The sequence below is a fragment of the Balaenoptera ricei genome, chromosome 1, assembly GCF_028023285.1.
Source record: "Balaenoptera ricei isolate mBalRic1 chromosome 1, mBalRic1.hap2, whole genome shotgun sequence".
NCBI lineage: Eukaryota > Metazoa > Chordata > Mammalia > Artiodactyla > Balaenopteridae > Balaenoptera > Balaenoptera ricei.
This window is the reverse complement of record NC_082639.1, coordinates 78,210,081-78,235,665: the sequence shown is the minus strand read 5'-3', so window position 1 is coordinate 78,235,665 and position 25,585 is coordinate 78,210,081. Positions and strand designations below refer to the sequence as shown.

Genomic DNA, 25,585 nt, shown 5'->3' with positions numbered 1-25,585 from the left:
ACTGGAATCAAAAATTGACATTGTTTGTTGAAAAGCATTAATAATGCTTTCATTTTTAAAATTAAAGAACTGCTTAGATGTGTGTGTGTGTGTGTGTGTGTGTGTGTGTATTTGGTTATTGATTTCAAAATACCAAACCAAAATTCTAATGTTAGAAGGAGGTAGACCCATTCTCCTTTCTTTTGGATGTCTTCAGAGTTAATTTTAAAAAGGTTAATTTAAAGATTAAAGCATTTGTTTGGGTATCCAGATTATACTGCTATGACTCAAGAAAATTAAATAGAATTTTGAAAACATTTAAGAGTATACCTGTTGTGTAGAAGGAACATGGAATTTTTATTGCTCTGTTAATATAGTTGTATTCTGAATTATGAACTAAAACACCTGTTCAGTTTTAAATACTGACAGTAAATGCAGCTGTTATGAAATAGTGTTTAAACTCCATTTAATATGGTCACATTCTAGATGAACTCTTACCCTCTTATTTCACCCAATCTGTTTACAACTTTATATATACTCAGAAACAGAAAGCCCCACTGTAATTGTTTCTAAAGCGTTGGGCTTATGTCTACATACATTTGCAAGGTTTCTAAATGTTACTACAAATTAAGTCACTATTAGAAATAAATACACAGAAGATTAGAAAGAACAGTTAACAGCTTTGACTTTATCACCATTTAAATTTATTGGAAAACAATGTCCAATTGGGCAAGATCTGTAAGACAGATTCTAAAACAATTGATTTACTATGTGAATCTTAATTTTGGCTAATGAGGATAAAATATTCAGATGAAATAAGACAAACTGGCAAGATGTTTTGGGCTCAACTAGATGACAAACGTGGCCTCTTCACTGTGTATGGTTTATGGGTGAATTACTAATCTATTATGGGTGAATTACTAATTCTCAACTGGGTAACTATAAGGTTAGACCTGTGTTGAACATGTAAATGGTCTAAAGGATTAACCAGAATTCCTCTTAAAATGGTTTTAATGCCATTCATAGAATTGTTTGATGAGGACTGACAATATTGATGACAGCTGGATAGATGTCTTAGGACTATTAGGTAAAGGAGGAAGGATCTTTATAGACCCCAACAGGAACAATAATTTTAATTTTAAGCATTATACAGCACACCAGAAAGCTGCTCCAGAAGTCTTTAACTTTTCCCAACCTAATCTAAATTGTGTATCCTCCTTAAAAGTCTATGAAACAATCCAACCTTATTCAAAACTTCAAACTTTATTCATTCTGTCCAGAACATTTTCCTCTATCTTGTCATTTCTCTCCTCTCCATGTTCCCAAGTATCTTCCATCTGCCAAAGATCAGCACAAATCCAATCTTCTTTACAAGGCCTTATCTAAATCCACCAGCACATCTTCATTTGATGTTCCCCCTTTTATGAGCTGCGATTGTCTATATTGTTCAGCTTAAACTCAAACATATCTAATCTGTTTTATTTATATAACTAATGTATTAATGTTTTATCTCCCTAAGTGACTAGTTTCATTCTAACATTTTTTGGTGTACTTCCTTCAGTACATTATTAGACATGATAGAAACTTAAAAACTATATAAACAGTTATTTTGGTCAGTGGAAAATTACAACATTAATAAGGCTAATCTTAGGATTAAATCATATATACGTATATATGATATATATAGAAAATCTGGCTAGCTGTGTTTTTGTTCTGCAACTACAAAAATATACTTCCAAGTCCATTCTGTTGTTTTGAAATGTGAACTGGTAAGAAAAGGAAGCTGAGTGAGGAGGCATAACAGTAACACACATTTAACATTCCTACTCAGGAGTGGGGTAAGATGGCACTCAGAAAGAAGTTCAACTAATGGTAGGTGGAAAACGTGATCTTTGTACATGAATTACATTACTTTGAAGTTAGTGCATAATTTGTGTTCCTTTAAAAAGATGTAGATTTGTGATTACCAGAGATGGGGTGAGGGGAGGGGAAATTGGATGAAGGCAGTCAAAAGGTACAAACTTCTAGTTATAAGATAAATAAGTACTAGAGATATAATGTACAATATGATAAAGTTAACATTGCTGTATGTTATATATGAAAGTTGTTAAAAGAGTAAATCTTAGGGCTTCCCTGGTGGTGCAGTGGTTGAGAATCTGCCTGCCAATGCAGGGGACACGGGTTCGAGCTCTGGTCTGGGAAGTTCCCACATGCCGTGGAGCAACTAGGCCCGTGAGCCACAATTACTGAGCCTGCGTGTCTGGAGCCTGTGCTCCGCAACAAGAGAGGCCGCGATAGTGAGAGGCCCGCGCACCACGATGAAGAGTGGCCCCCGCTTGCCGCAACTGGAGAAAGCCCTCACATAGAAACGAAGACCCAACGCAGCCATAAATAAATAAATAAATAAAATAAAAATAATTAAAAAAAAGTAAATCTTAAGAGTTCTCATCACAAGGAAAATATTTTTTTTCTTTCTTTAATTTTGTATCTCTATGATGTTCACTTAGCTTATTTTGACAGTCATTTCATGATGTATGTTCATTTCATGATGTATGTAAGTCAAATCATTACGCTGTACACCTTAAACTTATACAGTGCTGCATGTCAATTATATCTCAATAAAACTAGAAGAAAAAAAACCAAACCAAATAACAACAAAAAACAAGTTGATTTAGAATTTTCTATAAGTAAAATAATAAAATTCACACTAGAAAGAGAAAATTTAGAAAGGAAAACTGTCATTAAGAACCATCAAGTATTTCAGAAACAACTATAGGAAAAAACCCCCCACTGATATGCAATAACATCAAATTCTATGGATCTATTAAAAGGATGAGCTAGAAAGTGGATATAAAAGATTTCTGCTTAGTTGTTTACTATTCAGACTTGCAAGTTATATAACTTTTAAAAACATGCTGGTCTGTTTCCTTATTTTCTAAATTAATTTTTTTTCTTGCCTTCCTCTAATTGCTCTTTTTTTTTGCTGCCTTCCTCAAAGTCCTCTAACAGTGAGTTTTATTTCTCACTCTGAATTTTACATTTCTCTGTTTTTCTGGTTCTACTGGAGATTATTTTACTTCCATGTTACTGAATACATGGATTTACAACTGAAGTTAGATGAAGATCACTCATTGACTTTTCACTAAGGCTGGATTAATTTTAAGTAGGGGTAATGTCCCAGGTTCTGGCTAAAGCTTCATCCTCTGATCTGGACATTCTTCTTTAATAGTAATATTAATATTATTCTATCTATATTTAATTAGAAAGTTTTTTCCTACAGAGACGTGGCTCAAAGTAGTAACAATGTAGCAGAAAGTTATATAAACCACCAAGTAATTACCACTTTCCCATTATTAACTGCGGTAGTACCAGTCTCCTATTATTTTAGGATATAAATGAATTTACCATATATGAATCTGCAATAAAGCAAACATTCTTCCAGAAAAGAAAAACATTTGACCTTACTATTATTGTAATTAAAAACAAACTGACAGTGTAATTAAAGGTTTGCTTTAACTACTTATGTAACAGAAATATACAGTTGTTAGCATATACTATAGTGTTCAGAATATTTCATAAATATTATGCAAAATCCTCTCTAAGTAGTTTTAGATCAGAGAAGAGTTTATTTTGATATAATTGAGAAGTATGAGAAATGGATAAAAAACAAATAGGCAAATCCAAAAGGAAAATATTATTTTATATAAAGGAAACCCACATCTTTTAAGATCTATCCTAATTCTAAGAACTTCCCATATCATGGAAAAATATTAAAAATAGCAATTTGATATATCTATATGGCACTTAATACAATTCGGTAAGGCAAGTATTACCAAAAAATATATTTTAAAAATATGTGGGTTAAAAAAAAAAAAAAAATGTGGGTTAACTGAGGCTCAAAGATGTTCAGTGAATTGCCCTGGGATCAAATCATTAAGTAAGAAGGAACAATCAGAACTAGAGAAGCCTTCTCACTGATAATCACAGGCTGTTCTCATTATACAGGGCTGTCTTCTATTAATATCAACTGGTGCTTCCTTAAACTGGTGGTTTAAGAAAAATACTACTTCTTCTAAATATCAAATGAAAGCCTCATTCTGTAATAAATATGCCGTTTTATTATACAATAATTTCCATGTTGAACCACTCCATTAATTTGAGATAGTCTTTTTAAAGTATATTCTCTAACCTAATTACAATATTATCTCCAAAGTCCTTACATTTCAATAATTGTAGATCAAGAGGTATCCGTATCAATTTACACCCAGAAATGTAAGATGCCGTGGTCAAGAAATATCATTTTCAGAAATACAGAGCAAAAAATAGATGTAGGTGCATTTTCAAAAGCAGAATATATTAACCATTCAGTTAACTGAAGATTATTTGTAAATGACATCTATTACTTCTGTAGTATGAACAGGAAATAGCCTCACCCAATCGCAGATGTGTAACAGTTCCTATTCCATATAAACAGTTTAACATTTCCAAGTAAAAAAACTTATTAGAATTAGTTTAAACATTTCATCATCTTTCCTCGGTATTCACTCAGCAGTAAAATGTCTTAAGAAGGGGAAGAGGGAGTTAGCTAGAAAGAAAACCATTTAATTAATGCCTACCTTATGCATTAATTTATTTAGTTTCTTTACTTATTACAGTTGACCCTTTAACAACACAGGGGTTAATCTGTGTATAATTTATAGTCAGCCCTCTGTATCTGCAGTTCCTCCACATCTGTGGATTCACCAACCATAGACCATGTAATATTGTAGCATTTACTGTTGAAAAATATCCATGTTTAAGTGGACCCATGCAGTTGAAACCCATGTTATTCAACGGTCAACTGTATTAGGAAAATAGAAAGTTTTGTTGTTGCAATACATACACTGATTTTTCACAATAAGCTACATTTTCAGAAAAATAAACAATTTCATTTTTAAAAAACTAACCTGTCTACTTCATCTCGAGCCACAATGTCTCCTTTCTTTAAGGCTTTTATAGCAAACATTTCATTAGTGTGTTTATATTCAGCCAAAAGCACCTGAAATGAGATTAAAATAATTATTTCCCATGTGAGTTATTACTTTTGTAGGCATTCCAAGAAAATTTAAAAGATTACCTTTCCAAAATGTCCTCTACCCAAGACAGCACAACACCGGAAGTCTTGTAGATTAAACTGAAACATTTGTTGAGATCTGAAAACAGTAATGTCAATCAAAATAAGGCAAAAGTATGGGACTAAACATGTAGCAAAGCTGTGTACATATTCTTTACCTTCTGTCCTCAAGTTCATGAATACCACTATATTCTAGGCCTGATTGAGGAATATCAGGCTCATACTCAGATTGAGATTTTGGAAGTAGTCTATTTCTGTCATTCTCAGTATCAAAAACTGTTTCTGAAACCTGTAAAATATTAAACACTCATTAAATCATAGAAACATTCAGAAAACAACTTATTAGGTAAGGATAGTTAAAGAAAAAAATGTTAAAAGTTGACATAAATATGGGTGAGAAAATAAAATTCAGATATTGGATATTCATTTTTATGGTTATTAATTATATATTACTCTTATCTAAAAAAGGTAAAAAAAATGAATACATTGGAAAAAACAAAAACACTAATTTGAAAAGATACATGAGCCCCAATGTTCACAGAAGCACTGTTTACAATAGCCAGTTACACAAAAGCAACCCAAGTGGCCATCAACAGACGACTGGTTTAAGAAGATGTGGTACATACAGATGGCCAATAGGCACATGAAAAGATGCTCATCATCACTAATTATTAGAGAAATGCAAATCAAAACAATAATGGGGTACCACCTCACATCGGTCAAAATGGCCATCATTAAAAAGTCTACAAATCATAAATGCTGGAGAGATGTAGAGAATAGGGAACCCTCTTACACTACTGGTGGGAATGTGTTTAAATTGGTACAGCCATTATGGAAAACAGTATGGAGGTTCCTCAAAAAACTAAAAATAGAGTTGCCATATGATCCAGCAACTCCACTCCTGGGCATATACCCAGATGAATATCTAATTCAAAAAGATACACGCACCCTTATGTTCATAGCAGCACTATTTACAATAGCCAAGACATGGAAACAACCTAAATGTCCATCAACAGATGAATGGATAAAGAAGATGTGGTAAATATATATATATATATATCACACATACACACACATACATACAGTGGAATTACTCAGCCATTAAAAAGAAATAATGTCATTTGCACCAACATGGACAGACCTAGAGATTATCATGCTAAGCAAAGTAAGTCAGAAAAAGAAAGACAAATACCATATGATATCACTTACATGTGGAATCAAAAATAAAACACAAATGAACGTATCTATGAAACAAAAACAGACTCACAAATATAGAGAACAGACTTGTGGTTGCTAAGGGGGAGGGGGTTTGGGGGAGGGAAGGATTGGGAGTGTGGGATTAGCAGGTGCAAACTATTATATATAGGATGGGTAAACAACAAGGTCCTACAACATAGCACAAGGAACTATATTCAATATCCTGTGATAAACCATAATGGAAAGGAATATGAAAAAGAATATATATATGTATAACTGAGTGACTTTGCTATACAGCAGAAATTAAACACAACACTGTAAATCAACTATACTTCAATAAAATTTTTAAAAAATGTATGTGTGTGTATACATACACACACACACACACACACACACACACACTGGAATATTACTCCCCCCAAAAAAAGAATGAAATAATGCCCTCTACAGCAACATGGATGCATGTAGAGAATATTATGCTTAGTGAAATAAGTCAGACAAAGAAATAAATACTATATGATATCACTTATATGTAGAATCTAAAAAATAATACAAATGAATGTATATACAAAACAGAAACAGACTCATAGATTTAGAAAACAAACTTGTGCTTACCAAGGGGAGGAGGAAGGGGGGAGGGACAAATTAGGGGTATGGGATTAACAGATACAAACTACTATATATAAAATGGATAAGCAATAGGATATACTGAATAGCACAGGGAATTATACCCATTATCTTGTACTAACCTATAATGAACTAGAATCTGAAAAAATACTGAATCACTATGCTGTATACCTGAAACACAATGTTGTAAATCAACCATATTTCAATTTAAAAAAATGAATACATTACTTTCATCTTACATGCATTTTCAAAAATCACGTTAACCTAGTTAGAAGATGCACAGTGTTTCAGGCAACATGTCGTCCAATATCAGCCATGCTCCTATGCTCCTAGATTAAGCAGCCTATTCCATCTCTCCTGGCTCATGAGCATCCAGAGGTTTTTATGTTTCATTCACAAGCAACATAAACAACACAGTTCACACAGGCATTTTTTAACTAAAATGTTAAATGAGATGTTTTTAACATCTCATTCACTATGATGCTTTTACTGGTAATTTATCTGGTGAAAAGGAATTATACAAGGTTTAAAATGCCTTACCTGTCCTTGTGTATCCAAATCTCTTAATTCAGCAGATTCATCTATTTCTCCAAGGGAAGAATCACGTGGTGGGGCCAGAGGAGGCTCAGGTTCAAGATCAAAGTCCAATTTGGTTACTGCAGAATCACTTATAAAAGATAAAGCAATTCACCAAAAGCAGTAATCAAAAGTATATATTTTAAATAACTTTACAATTAAGGCAAACAATTTTATTGTTTTAAAAGTAAGCAGAGCACTAGCTTCAAAATACTATTTGGAAAAAATGAGACTTTTAATAGGCTCACTGTAATCAATACGTACAAATGTCACAATAACTATTTTACAAGAGCAATGCTTAAAAATCTTAAGACACATACCTAGCTGGAGGTGCTAGTTCAGGGATGTGTACATCAACCACTGGCACTGTAGCAGGCACAGGGGCTTGAGGGCTGAAGGTGCCAGAATGATTGACTGTAGGAATAGCTCTTCTCACTAGTCTTCCCCAAGTGGCAATATTAATATTCATTTGAGGAGCTCTGAGAAATGTTTTGCCTGTGGATATTGTAAATAAAGAAAACAGAACAAGTATTTTTTTAATATATTACCAAAAGCCATAATTTAAGAATTCATATTCATCGGTTTATAATTTATGAAGAACAAACAATATTGTCACTTAAAAAAACAGTTCTTAACTATTTGTTATTAAAGGCTAGTGCAAAAAAGCAAAATCAGTTTTAAAAATAAATACGTAGGAATTGCTCATTTAAGTCTAGTAATGGTATGTGGTTAAGGTTTTAAAAACAGAATTCTTATCTTTTAGAGATACTAACTGTAATATTTATGGATGAATCAATATGATGTCTGGGTTTGCTTCAAATAATCTGAGGAAGTTGTAAGCGATGGAACATAGATGAAACAAAACTGGACATAAGCTGACTGTTGTTGAAGCTGAGTGATGGCACACCGCACTAGTCTCTATACTTACGCATGTTTCAAATTTTCCATAACAAAATTTAGAAGTAAATAATTGAACAAATAAGAAGAAAACACAAAGAAAAGATGGATATCACTTTTTAAATAGTATATACATTTTTAAAGTATTTAAGATAACACCAAAACACTTTGTACTTGATTTCTCAGTAATTACCTTGTTGTTTCGAAAAAATTTTCTTTTGTCTTTGGAGTTTTGGTCTTCTTTCAATAACTGGATTAAAAAAGGTAACCTGCAGTTAAGAAAATTCAAGTTGACATGACTATAGCATTAGATTTATGGTTCATGAAATTCAATAAACTTGCAAGTTTGAAAACTTAAGAGAATCTGAGATATAATTTAGTTCCATCTCCTCATTTTCTAGATGAGAAAACAGACCTAGAGAGGATAAATGACTTGTCTCAGGGTAACATACCTATTTAGTGGCAGAGTTGAGCCAAGAATTCAAGTTGTCTGCCATTCAGCCTAATACTCTTCCCACTTCTACATCATGTTGCCTACATATATAATTTCAATGGTAGTTATGCATATTTAATAAAATACATTTATTACCTCTGCAAATAAAGTACCCTGCGGTTCCAAATAGAGACACATGCCATGCCGTTGGTTGTCTAAAAAATCTTCTAACCTCAGAAATTTTACAGCACACAGAGATCGCCAATCACGCCAATAAACTGAAATTTCCAGTTCACGTGACTAGAATAATTAAATAAAAAATAAAGAAAACAGGGAACACATCATTGGACACACATGTGAATAAAATATTACAAAAAATATAAAATACAAATACAATAAACAAAGATAACATACACAACGGTTGCACTATTTTAAAGAGTGCTTTTATAATGTTTCTCTATTATATATTACTTTAACAAACTTACACATTTTAGCTAAAAGGAAGACATTCATATTCCAACATTCTCCAGTTAAGGTATTCCTTTTAGATAAAGAATACACAACTGGGAACAATCAATACAGATGAATGACCACCGAAACTCTTTCTTTCCATCTCAGAGCTTCAATCTTTTGGATTTTCCTTCTCCTATTGGCATCATAGGCTGTGCTGTTGCTAGACCTCAATGTTCACCTCAAAGAACCCATTTCAAACCTTCTTATTTCTTTATCCCAACGTTGATCAGGAAAAGGTCTGTGAATAGCATTTATTCTCCACTTTCAGTGTGCCACACACTATGCCAAACACTTTAAGAATGTTAGGTCATTTAATCTTCTAAAGAATACCACCGGGTAATAAGACCAGTGATTACAGGGGTCTGCGTAGGTAGGTAGCAAACAGGAAACTAAGTTTTATACAGAAAAATGTTCATTTATTACAACATCAAACACAACAAAACGAAACAAAAAACCCCCCCAAAACCAGGGACAACTTGAGTATTATACCTTATCTACATGAGGGAACATTCTGTAGTCATTAAAAATAATGCTTATGTGGAAAATATATTTAAGGTTTTAACAATCAATTATTAAATGTACTTGTAGAACACAGTTTATAAACTGGAGGTCAAGCCATAAATTGACCTCTACATACAAGTCATAATCTGCATACATTTTAATTATAAAGCATAAGACTTCTCCATTATTTTGTTTTTCAGGATTTTGTGGATCACCCACAAAAAGAGATAAATGTTTTTCCCTTTAGGCTCAACAAAGTAATAAATTACTTCTTTCATATAAAAACTTTCAATTTGTGAACTTATGCATCTTATTATCTAAGCTTCTAGTATGCATAATAAAAAAACCATTTGACTTTAAATAATAAAACTAGTTGATGCAAATGAACACAGAAAACACTTATAAAAAAACAGAACATGAAAAAAATGAGTCAAGACACAATGTGCCAAAAGGTCTCATAGACACTCAGAAAAAAAGGACTAGAAAAAGATATCTTGGCAGTGAGTATATGAGCTCAGGACTTCCTACCTCATTGCTTCTCTCTGATACATAATTACTATGGGAGAGAATACTTGTCAGGAAAGGGTAAGGATGAGTACAGGATAATTATTTTATTATTTTAAGATCAGCAAATGGCATTTAGAAGTGGTGGGTATTAATGCTATAATATTCCATTCAAGTTAAAATTTTAAGTATTTTGAAAACAGTTATTTTGGGAAATAAACTGCATAACTGAACCAGGGGTTGGTAATTTAGACTACTTTATTTTAGATTAGAAAAGGAGAGGTCTACTTTCTCCTAACTTCTTCCATGGTATCAGGGAGGAAAACTTGTTATGGATCAGGCAAATGCAAGTGGTATAGATGCTAGGGACAAAATTAGTAATTCTTAAAAGTTCTTATACTTTTCACACTGCTAAAATTGTAAGAGTATATCTTTCTCTGGATGAGAGAAGGTCAAATCACCTCCTTTATATTTTTTCTAGCCACTCTGGTAAAACTCACATATTAACTCATTTCTCTTTCCTCTGTCTGTTTATTCCATTCTTCAACCTGAAGTACATTAGAAACACCTGAGATTTGGGATGGAAGGTTATCTTAAGGCCTACATTAGCTTTCCTGGAGTTCTACATGAAATTTTAGGTATAAAGCTCTTTACTTTTTGTTACTTTGCATTGTTCCCTGTATCACTCTCTCTACAATTTAAGGGGGGAGAGTGGCTACAGTCCAAAGCAGATTAAGATATTTTATGTCTATTCATAACACTGTTGCATGGAACCCTAATCCTACTTTAACCCCTAACATCTACTGCAATTCAGTAAAGCAGGGATATAGTATCTGAAAAGCAAAGTACCCTCTATATAGGGAAATGCCACTGATATTTATTGAATTTAAATTGCAAGTATGACTGCTCATTTGCTGGCAATTTTCCAGATGAAGCAGGTCCATTCCATAAAGCAAGGGCATGTTCGTAGGTAATGTCAAACCTCAAGAGCAACAAAATTCTACATGGAGTAAAACCACTGCCAAAATAGCTGAGCAGTATGATCTGAGCTAAGTACAGATTGGCAATACTGGCAAACTGTCTCAACTTGTGTTTCATTTTGTCTTATTATGAATCTGAACCTAGGATCAAAGAAGAAACTGTGGTAGAACTAAGGAATCTGTATGGTTTGTCTGAAGTCTCTGTAAGGCCCGAAAGTAAATAGTAACTACTTTTTCTAAAGTAGTTAGCATGATGATTTGATACACATATACAAATATATACTACTAAAGAATTCCTCCCATCTAATTAACACATCTATCACCTATTTTACACACACACACAAAATATTTACATTTGGTAAGAACATTTAAGTTCTGTTCTCTTAGCAAATTTCATTCACACAATATAGTATTATTAACTAGTCACCATTATACACTGCATTATACATTAGATGCTCAGACCTTATTTACCGTATAACTGAAAGTTTGTACCTTTTTACCAACCTCTCCATACAAACATTTTTCTACTCTTGGTTTCTATGAGTTTGACTTTTTAAGATTTCACATGTAAATGATACCATGTAATATTTGTCTTTCTCTGTCTGACTTCTTTCACTTAGGATAATGTCCTCAAGGTCCATCCATGTTGTCACAATGGCAGTTTTTCCTTCTTTCTCATGGTTGAATAACATTCCATTGTATATATATACCACATTTTCTTTATCCATTCATCTTTTGATGGACACAGACTGTTTCCAGATATTGGCCATTGTGAATAATGCTGCAATGAACATGGGAGTGCAGATATCTCTTCAATATCCTGTTTTCATTTCCTTTGAATATATACCCAAGAGTTGGACTGCTGGATCATATGGTAGTTCTATTTTTAATTTTTTGAGGAACCTCCATACTGTTTTCCACAGTGGCTGAACCAATTTACATTCCCACCAACAGTGTACAAGGGTTCCTTTTTCTCCACATCCTTGCCAACACTTATCTCTTGTCTTCTTGATGACAGCCATGCTAACATGTGATATCTCACTGTGGATTTGAATTGCATTTCCCTGATGATTAGTGATGTTGAGCACCATTTCATGTCATTCTTGGCCATGTGGATGTCTTCTTTAGAAAAATGTCTATTCAGTTTCTTTGCCCATTTTAAATCAGATTATTTGTTTTTTGTTGTTCTTGCTATTGAGTTGTGCAAGTTCTTTATATATTTTGCAATATTAACTTCTTATCTGATAGATGACTTGCAAATATCTTCTCCCATTCTGTAGATTGCCTTTTCATTTTCTTGATGGTGTCCTTTGCTGTGCACAAGCTTTTTAGTTAGTAACTACTTCTTTTTTTAATTTAATTTTAATTTTAATTTTTGGCCACACTACACAGCTTGTGGGATTTTAGTTCCCTGACCAGGGATCGGACCCGGGCCCTTGGCAGTGAGAGTGTGGAGTCCTAACCACTGGTTGTCAGGGAGTTCCCAGTAACTACTTCTTAATAAATGGAACTACTGGGTATTTCTTTTGGCCTAGAGACGCACTGTAAAAAAATTACTGGAACACTGAGGATGTTGTGAATCGAGAAAGTTTGGGAACCTCTGATAGGTGAAAATGAGAGGCAGGTTTCACTGCTGAAAAGGAAAGAAAGGGCAAAAAGCAAATTTTCTGCAGCTACTAAGAGAGAGAAAATTATTCAAAGCATGGAAAATTCAAAAACCAAGGAAAGGTGAGATTTGTAAAGGTGCACATGTCAGGTGTCACATTAATTGGTCTCCTCCTTTGATTACTTGGTCTTCTATGGGCTTCTGAGGACAACATAGGCTTGGGAAACATCAACCAGGGTCCCAGCAGTAAAGAGACTGCACACTCAAAAAGAGTTTAAGTTTTTAAAAATTGGCTATTTATGAAGGTAAGATTCAGGTTAAGGAATCAACAAGGACGGGAAGTATCTGAGGATTACCTACAGTAGAAATCTATTACCACTCGTAGCCTGAATGAGCAAGAAGAAACAGTTACCAGAATTCAGTGAGAACTGGATCTTGGAAAAGTGACTGTCAAACAGGAACTGCAGCCATAGATGAACACTGCTGTAAAAAAGGGAAGGAGAGAAGGAAACAAACACCCTGATTACCCTCTCCTCCTGCCCTTAGATCTTCTAACATTGTCTCCCCTTTCATGTCAGAGCCCACTGATTCAAACTCGCAGCTATCAGCCTCCAGAGACAAAGAGAAGAACAGGGAAGGGAGGCCATCAGAATCTACTATGGGGCAAAGAGAAAACTACCACCTCAGGAAACAGTAATATCTGTTTTCAGTTCAGGAGTTCAATGAGGGTGATTCTCAGCTGGAACTAATGTGACAAAAAGAAGGAAACCTTAGGATCTTTTGGGAAAATGAGAAACAGAGAAGAGTGAGACTGAGATAACGGAGAATACAAAGCTATGACCTCTGCTTGAAAAGTCTGCCCCCTATAGATGTGGGAGCAGAAAAGAAAAGTAAACAATTGTGATACAAACTATTTAGTGCTGTAACAGTTATATATAACTGCACCCTATATCAATTCACATCCTAGAAAAAGTTCCAAAGACTCCCTATTATTCCAAACCTATTACAAACTTTTCTGCCTCAGTGTATACACATATAGTTCCTATTTCTAATCATGTATCTTATTTCCCAACCAAAACCTACATACCTATAAAGACAAGGTTGAAGGATGCTGTGGGGGCATCAGTAAGGAAATGGTAAAGGGTAACAATAGTTTTAGGGTAAACAGAGAAGAAAATGAAATTTTCTGATGGCCCCTTTCTCAACTCCTTCCTGAAGAATCAAGGAAATGGAAATGTTTGACCAAACATCTAGCTGTGTGGTAACAAAGAAGTAAAAGAGCCAGAGTAACAATAATAACATGAGCTATCATTTACAGCAACACCATTATGTACAAGGTGTTAAACTAGGTGCTTTATGCAGATCTGGTAACAGTTTAGAATACTAAATTTAAGATTTCAGAACAATTCATTGCTAAAATGACAAGGAGCAAAGGTATACTGGGGTTGACGCATTCAAAGAAGTTTGAAATAATATGTTAAATTGGTTGTTGTTTAGATAGTTAGATTTTTAAAATCCCCCATAATGATGACGGGATGTTGGAGTGAAGAACCAAAGTCCTTAAGGATACTTACTGGCAAGTGCCTGGTGGTCAAGAGATGATAGAGGGGTGGGGGGAAAAGACAATTATACATATAGTTCATTGGCTCAGAGGACTCATATAGCCTCAGAGGATATGATGTGTCATTTGATAGTAATAGAATTGGAAGCAGCAAAAGAGGTAAAAAGGGTAAGTATTATTATAGCTCCATTATAAGTTAAAAAACAGCATCTCAAGAATAAAATACCTAGGAATAAACTTACCTAAGGAGGTAAAAAACCTGTACTCAGAAAACTATAAGATACTAATGAAAGAAATCAAAGATGACACAAACAGATGGAGAGATATACCATGTTCTTGGATTGGAAGAATCAACATTGTGAAAATGACTATACTACCCAAAGCAATCTACAGATTCAGTGCAATCCGTATCAAATTACTAATGGCATTTTTCACAGAATTAGAACAAAAAATTTTACAATTTGTATGGAAGCACAAAAGACCCCGAATAGCCAAAGCAATCTTGAGAAAGAAAAAAGGAGCTGGAAGAATCAGGCTCCCTGACTTCAGACTATACTACAAAGCTACAGTAATCAGGACAGTATGGTCCTGGCACAAAAACAGAAATACAGATCAATGGAACAGGACAGAAAGTCCAGAGATAAACCCACGCACCTATGGTCACCTAATCCATGACAAAGAAGGCAAGAATATACAATGGAGGAAAGACTGTCTCTTCAATAAGTGGTGCTGGGAAAACTGGACAGCTACATGTCAAAGAATGAAATTAGAACACTACCTACACCATACACAAAAATAAACTCAAAATGGATTAAAGACCATTCTGAATGTAAAGTCAGATACTATAAAACTCTTAGAGGAAAACATAGGCAGAACACTCTTTTATCGCAGCAAGATTTTTTTCTATTCAACTCCTAGAGTAATGAAAATAAAAACAAAAATAGACAAATGGGGCCTAATTAAACTTGAAAGCTTTTGTACAGCAAAGGAAACCATAAACACAACTAAAAGACAACCCTCAGAATGTGAGAAAATATTTGCCAACAAAGCAACCGACAAAGAATTAATCTCCAAAATACACAAATGGCTCACGCAGCTCAATATCAAAAAAAGAAACAACCCAATCAAAAAATGGGTGGAAGACCTAAATAGACATTTCTCCAAAGAAGACATACAGATGGCTAAAAAGCACATGGAATGATGCTCAACATCACTAATTATCAGAGAAATGCAAATCAAAACTGCAATGAGGTACCACCTCACACTGGTCAGAATTGCCATCATCAAAAAATCTACAAACAATAAATGCTGGAGAGGGTGTGTAGAAAAGGGAACCCTCCTACACTGTTGGTGGGAATGTAAACTGGTACAGCCACTATGGAGAACAGTATGAAGGTTCCTTAAAAAACTGAAAATATAGCTACCATATGATCCAACAATCCCACTCCTGGGCATATATCCAGAGAAAATCATGATTCGAAAATATACATGCACCCCAGTGCTCATTACAGCACTATTTACAATAGCCAGGACATGGAAGGAACCTAAATGTCCATCATGGAGGAATGGATAAAGAAGATGTGGTACATATATACAATGGAATATTACTCAGCCATAAAAAAGTATGAAATAATTCCATTTGCAGTGACATGGACTGGACCTAGAGATTGTCATACTGAGTGAAGTAGGTCAGACAAAGACAAATATATGATATCGCTTATATGTGGAATCTAAAAAAAGGGTACAAATGAACTTATCTACAAAATAGAAATAGAGTTACAGATGTAGAAAACAAACTTATTTGTTTATCAGGGGCTTACCAGGGGGTAAGGAGGTGGGTGGGATAAATTGGGAGATTGGGATTGACATATAAGCAATACTATATATAAAATAGATGATCAATAAGGACAGTACAGCACAGGGAACTCTACTCAATACTCTGTAATGGCCTATATGGGAAAAGAATCTAAAAAAGAGTGGATATATGTATATGTATAACTGATTCAGTTTGCTGTACACCTGAAACTAACACACACTGTAAATCAACTATACTCTAATAAATATTAAAACAAACAAACAAACAAAAAAATAGCATCTCAGATTAAACAATACGCCGAATGTGGGAATTCCCTGGCAGTCCAGTTGTTAGGACCTGGCATTTTCACTGCAGTGGCCTGGGTTCAATCCCTGGTCAGAGAACTAAAATCCTGCAAGCCGCATGGTACAGCCAAAAACAACAATAATATGCTGAATGTTAGCTCACACATGGAAGAAATTAAAATTTCTTTGTATTCCTATTCTATGGCTTGTTCTATATTGAGATGTTTCACACCCCATTTAGATGTTTGCATGCATTTTTATCCTTTTATAGGGAGGAAAGCATCTTGCTCATTATCATGGTTTCTATGAGGAATAATTTTCATTTTTCTCCTAAATATCTGGGTCTCTACCTTAACCCTCTTATTCATCTCCTGGAGTGAGTTATCTGATAAAAGACTGGGAGAGAAACTGGACATGAATAATCCAGTCCATTTCTTCCTTTTTTCCTTGAGAGCCGGGCTGTTAAATGGAAGTATACAATTTGTTTTTCTCTGCTATGCCTTAAGTTTTATATGGGCTGGAGCCCACAATGATCTAAGGGACTGAGTATAGCCCCATTATTGTTGCACACCCAACCACACTTTCAAATATCAGCTCATAATGACATTTTACTTTCCATTAGTCACACCTTTCTTTCTTTTAACTAGTTCGGAACTTGGGTAAGGAAGAGCCCCACATACAAAACTTCCAATCTTCTTCTTAATGGCTCATTTTAAGACAGCCAAGGATGGCCACACATTTCACCAAATCTGCAATACGATAAACAGAGATTATGAAATGGATCTCAGGAGAAATAAAGACAATTCAGGGAGAAGAAAACATAAAATTGATATCCTCTAAAATGTAAGAGAGGATATTATCCCCATGAGAGGAAAACAAGATATTTAAAAGAATAAACTTTTAGAAATTAAAAATATAATATCAGATATAAGTTTGTCAATCAAGTCTTGGCAAATAAAAGTATCAAACTTTCCCAGAAAGCAGAACAAAAAGACACACTGACAGACAATAGATAAAAGATAAGAAAATCAGAGGATCAATCTAAAAGGTTCAACTAGCAAGAGAGACACTGAAAATGAAGAGGAAATTATCAAATAAATGCAATTTCTCAAATCTGAAGAATAAGCTTTCAAAACTGAAGGTGCCACACAGTACCTATCACAAAGAGTGAAAACCACCTACACCTAATAAGGTACACCATTGTGAAATCACAAAATCCCAGGGGAAAAAAGATAAAAATCTTAAAATCTTTAAAAAAGAAAAAGCAAATCAAAATCAAAGATTAGAAATCAAAGACACATAAGCAATCTCAACTACAATACTAGAACTACAATTCCTTAAAATTCTTAATGAAAATAATCTCCAACCTAGAATTCTAGACTCCAAGCATGACAGCAGAATAAAGATATTTCAGATATGCAAGATCTCTAAAACTTTCATTCACTCTTTTCTCAGCATGTAAATGTGGGATATGATCCACCAAAATGAGGAAGTAAAACAAGAAAGCTGAAAGAGAAATTCAAGACTCAGGTGATCCAATAGGATTATGGTGAAAGAGAGTCTCAAGATAAAAGCTATATAGCAGTCATTTAAATTGGAGCAGAAAGATGTAAGGCTCCAGAAAGGATGTTGCTAGGGAGTAGAGTGGGTCCAAGGATGACTGACAGCTTGCTGATACAACTGCCTACATAAGAGTTATTCTAGAGTCCTTCTGGAGATCCTGGTGATAAAGGATAGGTGTATAGAAAACTAAGCAAAGCAAAACAAAATACGCAATTAAAAAAAGGGCAATTATTTGCCCAAAGGGGGTCTTGGTACTAAAAAGAGAATGTAATCATGGTATGGAATATGGTTCATCTGTAAACAATATTTACATAGTCATAATAATATAAACACTAAGTTACTGATTTAACCTAATTATTTGGAAGAATGAGGATAGGAGTGTGGATGGTTTAAGAGTAGTATGTATAGGCAATTTCTGAAAATGTGAAACCAATAAATAATAAGAATCCCTTGAGTTCTTGGATACCTTAGCCTCTCACTCCTACCAATATCTACAATCTTTCCACAATCTCAGCTGTTTGAATCCTTCTCTCTGACCATCACCTCCTAACATTCTACTAGCTCACTCTTTCTAGTTCCTCAGTATCCACTGGTCCTTCAATGCTACTGTTACTTCTAATCTATTAACCCTATTACATTTTTACTGGCTCTCACTACCTTAGATGTTCTCTTCTTCCTTTTCCATTGAGCAGTGAACATTCTCTAGTACTCTGCTCTTAACAGAACTGGCTCCTGCTAAAATTTTTCTAAGTTTCAGTTCATCCTGTTTCTAATATTGATAAAGGTGGTTCTCTATTACATTAGCAAAGTTAATCAAAGGGAAATGTGAATGAGAAATGGTTAGATATAAAGGGTCTTGCTTTTTATTTCAATCTCTCATGGGAGGATTAAACTTTTACAGCAGGAGGGCTGAGGAAATTCAGAAAAAATGTGAAATTGCATAGCTACTGTGTTTATAATAAACATTAAGAAAGACCAATTTTTATAGGAAAATATAAAAAGGGTAACCTGATAACAGAAAGAACACAGAACTGACAGGACACTTCAGAATCCTAGATTATAGCTTAGGCTAGTTATTTAACCCCTAGGCCATAATAATATCCTTATTAATCTGTAAAATGAGGGGGCTGGATTACACCAGCAATTTTCAAAACTTTTTTTTTTTTTTAAAGTGGCAAAATCCAAATGACATCTTATCCAGAATCGCAAAACAAAAAGAAAAAAAAAGGGTCTGTGTTGCCATCTGAAATAATTCTGCAGAGCCCTGAGCTCCCAGGAACATAACTGAACTTTTCTATATCATTCTAGATCTAGATAATTTCGATAGTATCTCAAAACTCAAGAAAGACCTATCTGGGTGTTCCCTGGTGGCCCAGTGGTTAGGATTCTGGGCTTTCACTGCCATGGCCCGGGTTCAGCCCCTCGTTGGGGAACTGAGATCCCACAAGCCACGTGGCATGACCAAAAATAAAAAATAAAAAAATAAATAAAAAGACCTATGAATTTTTGTATTTTGGAAAGGATAGAAACAGTATAGACAACTTAGTTCCAGAATGTCATAGGAAAGAAACTTGACATTTGAGGCAAAATGCTGAGCATGAACATGTCAGTTTAAAATAATATTTTCTATAAATGTTTCTATAAACATTTTCTATAAATAAATATTCTATAAATATAAGGAATAAAGTAAAAGACTAAAAAAGCACAAAAAATGTAAAAGTAACATGTACTGTGTAAACAGAAGGATTTATCACAATAAGGAATGTGGCCTCCAAAAAGGAGTTTATAATCCAATTAGGGATACATAAGATGCATATCAGGAACCCAGAAGGTCTAACTGGCCTCAGGGAGAATAGCTTTACTTAGCTATGCAGTGTCTTCAACGTTTTTAAGGGAGGATTACTCCAAAGTGGGAAGAAAGTCTGATGCCATGAAGAAGAAAAACAATTTTAGGTGAGGATTAAAAGTGCAAGTAAAAACAACCAATCAACAGTTATCAGTCTTTCTAGTTTTCTAAGCTTGTAGCTTGGGTAATATTAAATTATTTTCTCTTTACCAGGCTTTCATCATCTTCTGCTGTTTCCTCCTTTTTGCCACTAACTTTCTATCTCATACAAATCACCACAGAGGAAAGAGCATTTTGAAGGACACTCGAGGTCTAGTACCAGCTCTGAAATTTATCAATATGTAATCACTCTGGTTCTCAGTTTCCTTAATTATAAAATGATGGCAAGACACTTAACTACTTTTAAGTTCTATTTTAAATACAAAACTCTAACACAATAACCTGGCTACAAGAGAAATTTTCTAACCAGCCATTTTCCCTTTAACAATAAATGTCTTAAATTTCATTTTGATCATAACACTCATTAAAATCCTATAATTACTTTAAATAGGCTCTGAAATGAAAGAAAATGACATTCAACCAGTTAATTTCCCATTACTTAACATGCTCTTCCATTATACTCAAATTCATAGCCACACGTCACAGCCTAGGGCTAAAGAAAGAACTAAAGTCATTGAGTAGCTAAATGTGCCAGGCAACACAAAGCATTTCTTCTTAACAGTCCTGTAAGGATTATATTTTATCCCCATTTTAGAGATTGTGAAATAAATGCCCAGTAGTAAGGTTATGTATCTTGTCTACCATCAAATATCTAATAAGTAAATGAATCCAGTTTCTCTGGCTTCAAGACCAATGTTATAGCAAACCTATTAATTTAAGAATGAATGGAAACTGAAACATTTTAGAATCATAAATATTTACATGTATTCACAGTATAGAAGGAAGATGCAAATATAACAAGACATGTATATAACGATATCCATATACACTAATAACCTCAACTGCATTTCCCTCTCTGGTGGGCTTGACTGAATTATATTGGTCTAACTATTTAATTAAACAGCTAATTTACAGCATGGAACAATGCTAGTTCCAGCAAATATCAGAGCTGAAAAAAAATCAGAGTTGACAAAGAGAAAATATCAGACTTGAAAAAAATCTTGTAAGTGTAATCTTTTTCTGATATAACAATTCCCTTAAATCTCTCTTATATAAGTTGCTCATTCAACTTTATTGAGAGAGCCTTAAGAAACTAAAAATAGAGCTACCATATGATCCTGCAATCCCACTCCTGGGCATTACCCGGAGAAAAACATGGTCCGAAAGGATACATGCACCCCAATGTTCACTGCAGCGCTGTTTACAATAGCTAAGACATGGAAACAACCTAAATGTCCATCAACAGAGGAATGGATAAAGAATATGTGGTACATATATACAATGGAATATTACTCAGCCATTAACAATAATGAAATAATGCCATTTGCAGCAACATGGATGGACCTAGAGACTGTCATAGTGAGTGAAGTAAGTCAGACAGAGAAAGAGGAATATTGTATGACATTGCTTATATGTGGAATCTAAAAAAAAAAAAAAAGATACAAATGAACTTATGTGCAAACACAAACAGACTCACAGACTTAGAGAACTAATTTATGGTTACCAGGGGGGCAGGGTGGGAGGGAGGAATAGTTAGGGAGTTTGGGATTGACATGTACACACTGCTATATTTAAAATGGATAACCATCAAGGACCTACTGTATAGCACAGGGAACTCTGCTCAATATTCTGTAACAACCTAATTGGGAAAAGAATTTGAAAAAGAATACATACATGTATATGTGTAACTGAATCACTTTGTTGTACACTTGAAACTAACACAACTTTGTTAATCAACTATACCCCAATATAAAATAAAAAGTTAAAAAAAAAACTTTACTGAGCGAGAACTTACTACAGCAGCTCAGTTCATTTTTTAATAGTACTATTCTTTGTACTGAAATGAAATCTGCCATCATTGACTTCTGCTTTGTCTTCCACACCCACAAAGTATACAGTCAATCCAAGGATGGAAGGAACATGTACTACAGCTTACCACTTGCCCCTTTTCCAAGCATTTGGCAAACACTGCTACTTGATCAGCATAAACAAGGACCCGTCCAGTAAACCTTGACAGTGAGCTCCAGAAAGTTACTACCAATCCATCAGAGTCAACACACACAAATGGAAATATCATTGCTATCACTAGTTTAATTCTTGTTTTACATGTTCCTCCTTTTAACTTTAAAGACAGTTACCAAATCTTTGTTAAATCTCTTCTTTAATAGATTTTAAATCCCACTTTCCTTCAACTGTTCCATATGTAACAGGATTTTCATCATCTCACCATTCCAGCAACTCTTCACTGGATAAGCTTTTATAAGGTTAAGATCCGATCTAGGGTATGATCTGATCCAACCCAGATTTTTCTATTTCTCTTTGGCAAACCTTCCTTCTCCTCCTATACTTGGAATACTACTTAAGATTTGATTGTTAGACCTTTTTTTTCTTTCTTTATAAACTCTTTCCTATTATGGGCTGCTAACTCTTTTATTAGCTTCTATATTTATATTATTTCTATTTGATCATCTAAATCAGATGATGAAAAATCCCCTATTAAAAGCCCTTCAACTATCTTCTAATTTATTGATTATAAAGACCCTAGTAATCTGACACCCACCTATATCTGCTATTTTACTTCTTTACACTGATCTCTGTTCATGATTTTTATTCTTACAACACATCAAGTTTTCTCCTACCCCAAGGCGTTGTATGTTTTTTCTCCTTTGCTGGGAACACTCTACCTGGATCTTTTTAAGTCTGGCAACTTTCCCCCCATCGGGTTTCAAGTCAAACGTAGCCTCCTCAAAGAGACTTTCCCTAATTATGTCCTCTACCTAAAATAGCCCCCACCCCCTTCTTTACAATACCTTATTTACTTCCTTCATTGCACTTGAAGATTTAAAAAAAAAAAACTTGTTAACTATTTGTCTTCCCTCATTAGAATATAAGGTCGATATATATAGGGACTTTGACTATTTTGGTCAATCATAACCAGCATCTAGAATGGTGCTTGACACAGAACAGAAAATCACTGACTATTAAGCCTAAGAGTTCCATTACAGCAATTCCTACATATATCTCTTTCTATTCTTACTGCCACATTTTACTTCAAGTTCTCTTCACCTTACAGTTGCAGCACTGGAGTAACCTCCTGCCAATTTATATGCCTTTAGTCTCTATTCTCTCAAATTCATTCTTCATACATACCCCAAGATCAATTTTTCTATTATGTCTCTCTCATCCCCACTACCAACAAGTATAAAGACCTTAGACTAGTATTCAATGTCCTCAATGTCTTTTTAACTGAAATCATACACAGTTTCAGACGTAATGGTAAAAAGTCTGCAAATAATCAGACATATACTGAGAAGCCACTGAGGTATAAGTTCCTTGAGGAAATCTTGAGAGATCTTGTTTATATTGTTTGTTGCTAATCTATCACCTGGAAGTGCCTGGAATACAGTATGCATCAATGAATAAATGAACAAATAATTTCATAATAATTTTTAATGAATTAAATGAATGATCCTAAGCTAGAGAATGAATGCCTAGATGAAAGTATTATTCTTTGAAGATGAGTCTGGTTCTCAGACACATGGAGATTAGTTAGTAAATTACTTTAGTAAAAATAGCCAACATTAATTGAGTTCTTACCACTAGCCTAAGATTTTTACATGGATTTAATCCTCACACATTTCAGTGAGGTAGATAGTATTAAAGATAAGGAAACTGGTATACATAAAAAGTTAAGCATTTTGTTCAAGTACATTTAATATTTAAGTGTCAGACACAGTATCTGAACCAAGAAAAGCAATGATGAGGGCCTGATTAAGATACTGGCTGTGAGACAGAAAAAAATAAACTGGAAAAAATATTTTAAAAGTAGAGGCCAGAGCAGTAATTGCCACCTCACATCATCATTAAGCACTATAAATCTGCTCTCACTAATATATGTAATTTTGATTTTATTTTATTTTTTTATATTTGAATTTTATTTTATTTTAGTTTTTTATACAGCAGGTTCTTATTAGTCATCCATTTTATACATATTAGTGTATACATATCAATCCCAATCTCCCAATTCATCACACCACTACCCCCCTACCACCCCCATATATGTAATTTTTAAAATGACATATGTACCATCAATCTGAATACTAAACAACAAAAAGCTTAATATCTTTCTTATTTTTTAGATAAAATTATGATTAAGTTTTAATATTTTCTTCCCACACCCCAACGGATAGATTAGAATCTAAATAATAAAGTTATCATCGTGGATTTAAATCTACTGTGGACCAAGTTAACTTCTGCTGGGTTCTACAGCTACAGATTGCATTCTAGCCACTCACATTACTCATGAAAGCCACTGAGATACATGGAGGAATGGTTGTCTGAGCACAATAGCTCACTTCAAATCCAGCTTTGATAATATAACCAACAAGTGGTGAGTCAGAAGAATCACCTTAGTGGTCAGAGAGCACAATATTAAAATTAAAAAAAAAATTTCAATATTAGATGTCACCTGATTGCTGATCTTTCAGGGTAGTACAAAGTATACATTTTCAAATCACTGCACAAATGAAAACTCCTGCAGCAATCTGATAAGGTAGATTTATGTATACCTCATCAGATGAGAAGTGTCAAAAATACCTAGGTCCTTCTTATATGCTGTTAAGAATAAAACTTACCAAAGTCTTCTAAAACATAAAATTTACATTAAAAATGAATTATAAATACAATGAAAATTCAAGTAAAAAGTTTCTCATCTTACCCTGTCTAGTTCCAGTGTAAACTTCTGGTCCCACGACTGATTGGAAATGGGTTTCCAGCTAGTTTGACCAACCACAGTATTATCTAGCTTCAAAACTGCACAGACATCATCTGTAATTACAATTTAAAACTTGCTTAAATATTTTAAAACCTTTAAAATAGAAATGCCACTGTTTAATATCAACAAAAGTCTTATGATCCTTTGAAAATAAGTTTTTCTTACTCACTACTGAAGCTTTTGAATCTTAAATGGCTAGTTTTATATATACACTCCCACTAGACCCTCCCAAGTTATCCTTTGTGTTTCACAAAAACACAAATAGTAATCGCTATTTCGTTTATATTAAAATGTAACTGAAAGGACTAACAAGTGACCAGTAAATGTTTGTCACGTGTGTGTGTATTTACATATCAATATCAGTCATCCAGTTTTTCTCCCTCTACATTTGCTATTTATTAATGTTGTTACCTTAAACAATTTTTATTTTCACATTTTTCCTGAAGTCTCTCTCTATATACAGGAAAGCACAGACATACTGTACTAGGTTGAATTGTCACATGCCTTTCCCACCAGTTGTATAATTACATCATAGTTTATGATTACTTTAGAGTGTCTCCAAAGTACTTCATAAACCTCTCCCATTTTACTTTACCACCTTTACCCACTGCCCCATTTCAGTTTACTTCTGGGACACAGTCCTAGTTAAACATGTT

General features: G+C 34.0%; 1 protein-coding gene across 3 annotated transcripts in view; it reads right to left on the bottom strand.

The window, feature by feature from the left end:
* The window catches only part of PKN2 (protein kinase N2), a 146,060-nt gene that overhangs the window by 32,766 nt on the left and 87,709 nt on the right, over positions 1 to 25,585 (bottom strand). For all 3 annotated transcript variants that reach the window (XM_059925795.1, XM_059925786.1, XM_059925777.1), the window contains 8 exons: positions 24,873 to 24,982; positions 8,979 to 9,122; positions 8,583 to 8,658; positions 7,813 to 7,987; positions 7,457 to 7,583; positions 5,251 to 5,381; positions 5,096 to 5,171; positions 4,926 to 5,017 (listed from right to left, as the gene is read on the bottom strand). In XM_059925795.1, the coding sequence (XP_059781778.1) occupies positions 4,926 to 5,017; positions 5,096 to 5,171; positions 5,251 to 5,381; positions 7,457 to 7,583; positions 7,813 to 7,987; positions 8,583 to 8,658; positions 8,979 to 9,122; positions 24,873 to 24,982 (931 nt within the window). The remainder of the gene's footprint in view (positions 1 to 4,925; positions 5,018 to 5,095; positions 5,172 to 5,250; positions 5,382 to 7,456; positions 7,584 to 7,812; positions 7,988 to 8,582; positions 8,659 to 8,978; positions 9,123 to 24,872; positions 24,983 to 25,585) is intronic.